Source organism: Orycteropus afer, unplaced genomic scaffold (assembly GCF_000298275.1).
Source record: "Orycteropus afer afer isolate SDZICR_OR568_19922 unplaced genomic scaffold, OryAfe1.0 scaffold00990, whole genome shotgun sequence".
NCBI lineage: Eukaryota > Metazoa > Chordata > Mammalia > Tubulidentata > Orycteropodidae > Orycteropus > Orycteropus afer.
The window spans coordinates 278209-284560 of NW_006922577.1; the positions used below are offsets into that span (position 1 = coordinate 278209).

Consider the following 6352-nt stretch of genomic DNA (forward strand, 5'->3'; position numbering starts at 1 on the left):
AATAGGGCTACTTGTTTCCTTCAAATACCAGCTGCATTTAAAACAAAAAACAAAACAAAACAAACAAACAAAAAAAAACAAGAGCTTTTTCTCCCACAAAAAGGCCACCTACTTACTTAAATCTTCATCTTCTTGCTGAGAGTCATTTACAGTCATATACACCATCTTTTCCCTTGGAACACGAATACTGCTGTTCTGATCAAGTAGTTCAACTCCATGATCATTCTCAGGCTCACTCTCCACAATGTCTACTGTTCCACCTATCAGGGAAGATGACAGCTCCAAGAATTTATTTGAAAACTTTATTTCCACCTGTTCCATTTATTACTTTCTACATACTTTTATGTTACTACATTGGAATTCCTTTTTGAAAGTTATCTTCAGAAAAGATTTCAAATGTTTTCAGTCTAAGTAACTCAAAAGTGATCAGGTTGAAGAATATGGATCAAGATGTATAATGAGCTGAAGGTTTCCTCTTACCTAAGTCATCCTCCCCAGGGTCAGCTTTGAATATGTACACCTTGATGACTTCAGGACAAGTGCCATCAACTTTACAAGGATCAATTTCTGACTCCACATCCATGGTCATTCCAGAGGAACCATCATGTTCTATTTTGCCAGCATCATCCACTAAAAAGGCAGGAAATACATCAGAAATAACAATAGCATATACTCACATAAAATGTTATCATTTAAAAAACTTTTTATTGTCATTTGGGTGAAAGTTTACAGAATAAATTGGTGTTCCATTCAACAATTCATATACTTTTTTTGTGTGTGTGACACTGATTGCAATTCTCACAATGTAACAGCATTCTTCCCACTTCCTCCCTGTTTATTGTTTCCCTACCTGCTTTCTGAGCTTTATCCCTGGGCAAGTGCCGTCCTTTTGATCTACTATGGTTTCCTATTCTAAGGGATGCATATTTCCCTGTTGTTACACCTTGTAGGCATGTTTGGCTGAAAGTTGAGCCACTGGGTTAAATTTAGTTCCAGGCCTGAAGGGTGACTAAGAGCCACAGTCTCAGGGGTTCCACCAGTCTCTATAAGACCAGTAAGCCTCGTCTTTTTGATGACTTTGAGTCTTGTTCTACATTTTCTCGCACTCTACCCAGGACCTTCTATTGTGATCTCTTCCACAGCAGTCAGCAGTCACAGCAAGTACCTTCTAGTTCTTCTGGTCTCTCAAGTCCTTTTTATAAATATAATCTCTAACCTGATTCACATAAAATTGGTAAATATTACCTAGACAAACAGAAGTAAGACTTAATAAATACATTCCTAAAGACTTCTAAAAATGAGATCATTATTAAGGTAAAAAGTATTCCACATAGAAAAAACCCCAGTAGTCTACAAAACTAATGAAGTTTAGTTTTTGCTAATCCATAATGTAAAAGCATCTTTAATATAGTAATATTAAAGATATTCTTAAAATATTTTAAAGTGAAAATGCTGGAAGAACATCCTACTAGTAAAATCAGGAAACACAGGTCTTAATATAAATATTTTTATAAGCACTATTTCATGGTCACTACTCTTGAATATTATTTGATCAAATCTATTTCCACTAGAATAGTATCTTTGAAAATAATTAAAATACAATCACAAGAAAGGTACACTGCAATAAGATGGTCACTGTAAAGTCTAATTCAATCTGTTTATATTTAAAACTAAACACACACAAAACTACACACGTGATATGTAATACACACACACACATACTTTGGTTCACAACAATAGTGAGCTTAGTTAGGTCCTTGTTGGCAAACATAGGATTTGTAAATTCACACATATTTTCCTATGTCCCATTGCCCTCCTCCTGTTTTTATGTTAAAAAAAAAAAAGAAGTCACCCTTAACAACAGAGATACACACGATTTTTCAGTAGCAGAGACTCAGAGGATATACAACAAACATTACAATTTATAAAAGCAATCAAGGAAGTAAGGGTGGCATTATACCTAGGCGATAGAAAATAAAAGATTAAAAATACCCAAGAAAACTGTCTTTGAAAAAAGACTGCATTTGAATAAATACCAAAAATATAATGCTCACTTAATATAACCTTATATTACATTTGCTTGTGGTTAGCCACTGCTATCTATAGCACAATAGTAAGTGTGGCAAAGACTATAAAAACTTAGCAATCTAGCTAATAGTTATACTACAATTTATCACAAAAGTCAGATTTACCGATGTTGAGCCCATTCAAGAAACACAGAAGGAATGTTCTCTCTCTGTTCAGCTGGCCTATCTGGCAAACCTGAAGGCCACGCAGTGAGGAGTAGGATCGAGGCCCAAAAGAAGCTTATTTTCAATGCCCCTATCAAGCTTTTTCGTCACCCTTTTTCCCTTTGAACTGCCTTTCTGGTATGCCCCTTGTTGGCTATAATCTCTTTGCCATTTGGTTGGACATTTCAGGTCCTACTGAATTCAACAACAATGATTTATAACTATATACTGGATTCTGGACTAGGTATTAGAGACACAAATATGAAAAAGTCATGAACTCGAGAAATTAAAAGACTAGTGGAAAAGCAGCAAATAAACAAATGATTATTTTAAAGTGTATTAATGACAGCTACAGCATATTAGGGAACTCTGGTAGTGTAGTGCATTAAGCATTTGACTGCTAACCAGAAGGCTGGCGGTTCAAACCCACGAGCCATTCCTTGGAAGGAAGGTTGGGCAATCTACTTCTGTAGTGATACCGCCTCAGAAAACCAAGAGGGGTCGCTGTGAGTCAGGTCCAACTCAACAGCACATAACAACAACCACCACCACCACATATTAAGTGGTACGGTATCATCTACATTTCACAATAGAGCAAACTGAAGTTTAGAGAGGTTGAGCAACTTATCTGGAGGCACAGAGAATTCAAAATCCCAATCCATGTGACTCCCATTTAGAGTGTGTCAACCTCTGGGGTTTGGAGAATGTATTTCATAAAGTTTAAATTGTTAGAGGCAATGATGGCTTTCTGGGGGGAAAAATAATGAATAAACATAATAACTGCCTAAAGATGCTTTCTAAGCCATTGTCATTTTCACAATCTAAGGCTGCAGTGGTGGCTTAAAAAAATTTTTTTTTTTAATTGCAGTAAAATATATTTTACAAAAAATTTTACCATTTTTAAGTGTACAATTCAGTAACATTAATTACATTCACCAGGTGCAACCATGTGGTAGTGGTGGTTTTGATCACCATAAAGTTTGAAATTCAGTTATTTTTCATGTAATTTACATCCATTATAAGCCACTGGTGGGAGCTCTGCTAGCATAGTGGCTAAGACACTTGCCTGCTAACCAGACGGCTGGTGGTTCAAACCCACCAGCCACTCCTCAGAAGGAAGGTTGGACAATCCTACTTCCGTAGTGATACTGCCTCGGAAACCCAAGGAGGGGTCGCTATGAGTCGGGGCCGACTCGACGGCACATAACAACAACAACAACATAAGCCACTGGTAAAGACAGAACTCAGATTCTGACACCTTTGAAATTATACACCTGCAAATTCCTGTCATGCAGATCTAAAAATTGCATTTATCTAATAAAAATTCGTACATAAAACATCAAGATGAATGTAGTTAATTCAAAAGCCAACATTAGCAAGCAAAATTATAGTGACAATTTATACAGTTTGACTTCTGACTTTCATGAATCAAGACCATCTATATCCCAAACAAATTACTTGCAGAGAAATGCTTACAAATAGCATTCTGAAACCTTCATTTTATTTTGTCATTTGCCAACACAAAACTCTAAAATTTAATCAGTTCACTTCAAATGCAAGGTGCAAGAATTCCAATCTCTGGGCAGTTTTGTCTCTTTCTGACATGTAATGTCATTAAGTGGCAAACTATATTTTATATTTGGATTCAAAATAAAATATGTATTTTTAACATTGTTGATCAGGAGCAAAACAAGGATACTCATTTTTACCATTGCCCTTCAACACTGTACTAGAAGTCCAAGCCAAAGCAATTAGACAAGAAAAAGTCATAAAAGGTATCCAAATCAGGAAAAAGGAAGTTAAATTGTCCCTTTCCACAAATCACATTATCCAATGTACTGGGGGGAGGGGGGACACCAACCACCAAATGTTCCACAGGAAAACTATTAAACTATTAAAGCTAATAAATAAATTCAGGATGTGAGAGTGGCAGGATAAAAGGTCAACAAACAAAATTAGCCAGATTTCTAGACATCAGCAAAAAATACCAAGGAAACAATTCCATTTACAATAGCATTTAAACGAATAAAGTACCTAGAAATAAATTTAACCAGGAAGGTGAAAGACCTTGATAAGGCACTTGACTGCTAACCAGAAGGTCAGTGCTTCAAATCCACCAGCTTTTCTGCAGAAGGAAGGCTGGGTGATCTACTTCTGTAAATATTTACAGCCTTGGAAACCCAATAGGGGTCGCTATGAGTCTGAAACGACTCAATGACCATTAGGTTTTTTTTTTTTTTTTTCCAAGAAATTAAAGATAACCTAATAAATGGAGGGACATTTTATGTTCATGGGTTAGTTAATACTGTCAAGATCTCAAACTATAAATTCAGTGGAATCCCCATCAAAATTCCAACAGCCAGGGACTTCCGGCAAGATGGAGGAATAGGCAGACAAGCTACCCAGACACTCTACAAGAAAGAAATGAGAAACCAATTGAAACAGATACAGATGACAATCCTGGAACCCTGAGTTTTGAAGGGAAAGATAAAGTGGGTTAAATATTGACCAGTAAAAGAAAAAGAACAAAAACAGCAAGTTAAGAGATAAAGGGAGCTCTGGAATGCTGACTGGCCTGAAGGGGTGGCCATTCTGAATATCTGCAAGGAGGATTCCAATGCAGGCAGCAACCTGATAATCAGTTCCACTTGCTGAGGACTGCACAGGAACCCACACAAGTGACCAGAAAGCAACCATATAACTCAACCATATCTATACCTCCTACAGCCCCATACACTGGGCGAGGGCCACCACCTGCTTCTGCACCAACTGATCAAACATACATGACAGCCAATACCAGCTCAACCAGCCCTCAACTGCTGTACATGAACAGCAAACAGCAAACTGTGCATACAGTCTCATCCTCTATCACACCCACCAGGAGACAGGTGGTGAGTGCCTAAGTGCTGCCAAACTAGCAAACAGAGTAGTACTCCAGCCTTACTCACTCACATATGTATCAAAACAATATAATAATAATAATAATAATAATAATAATGACTGGAAAATCACTATAGCATACAATCACCAATTAAATACAAATACAAGAGCATCACGATGTCCCAGAGACAAATGACTGACAATCCCAGTTCACACAAAGCAGCAAGAAAAGCAGTACAAACAAGGGACCAAAATACAGACCCAGAAAACCTCCCTGAAGAAGTGGCATTGAAATTAACTAATAAGGAATTCAAAAGAATTATACTAAGGTACCTTCAATGGATTGCGAGATCAAGGAAAAAACGGACAAAATTAAGGAAAACACAAAACTCCAAAAGAATTTAGGAAAACAATGCAAGAAGAAACTGACAAAATAAATGAAAAATTAAAAACTATACAAAAACAGGAGTTCTGGTGGTTTACTAAGGAGCTCTGGTGGCATCGTGGATAAGGCATCTGGCTGCTAACCAGAAGGTCAGCAGTTCAAACCCACCAGCTGCTCCACAAAAGGAAGATGGTGTGATCTACTTCCATAAAGATTCACAGCTTCAGAAACCCAATGAGGGTCCCTATGAGTCAGATTCAACTCGATGGCAGTGAGTTTGGTTTTTTGGTGGTTTAGAGGCTAACGTGTTCGGCCACTAACCAAAAGGTCAGTGGTTCGAACCCACCAGATGCTCTAAGGGAGAAAGATAAGGCAGTCTATTCTGTAAAGATTTAAAGCCTTGGAAACCCTATGGGGCAGCTCTACTCTGTCCTAAAAGGTCACTATGAGTCAGAATTGACTTGGTGGAAGTGGGTTTGGTTTTTTGGTTTATACAAAAACAACAAATAGAAATCCAGAATACTAAGATTTCAGAAATAGATAACATATTGATAGGGCAAAGGAGTACAACTGAATCAATGGAAGACAGAATTAGAAAGATACAAGATGAATCTGTCAATACTGGTATGTTAAGGGAACAATCAGAAAAAAGAATGAAAAAAAGAAAGCCTAAGACTTATGGGGTATACGATCAAGAGGAATAACTTACATGTACTCAGAATGCCAGAAGAGTAAGTGAAAAATAAAACCACAGAGAGAATTGTCAAAGATTTGTCGGAAGAGAGGTTCCGGCAAGATGGCGGACTAGGCAGAAGGACTGCACAGACCCTCTTCAACAAAGAAAAGGGAAACCAAT

General features: G+C 37.3%; 1 protein-coding gene across 1 annotated transcript in view; it reads right to left on the reverse strand.

Moving 5' to 3' along the window:
- The window catches only part of LOC103212514 (zinc finger X-chromosomal protein-like), a 55973-nt gene that overhangs the window by 4492 nt on the left and 45129 nt on the right, over window positions 1–6352 (reverse strand). The window contains 2 exon segments of the mRNA XM_007958482.2: window positions 117–260; window positions 481–630. Coding sequence (XP_007956673.2) covers window positions 117–260; window positions 481–630 — 294 coding nt within the window.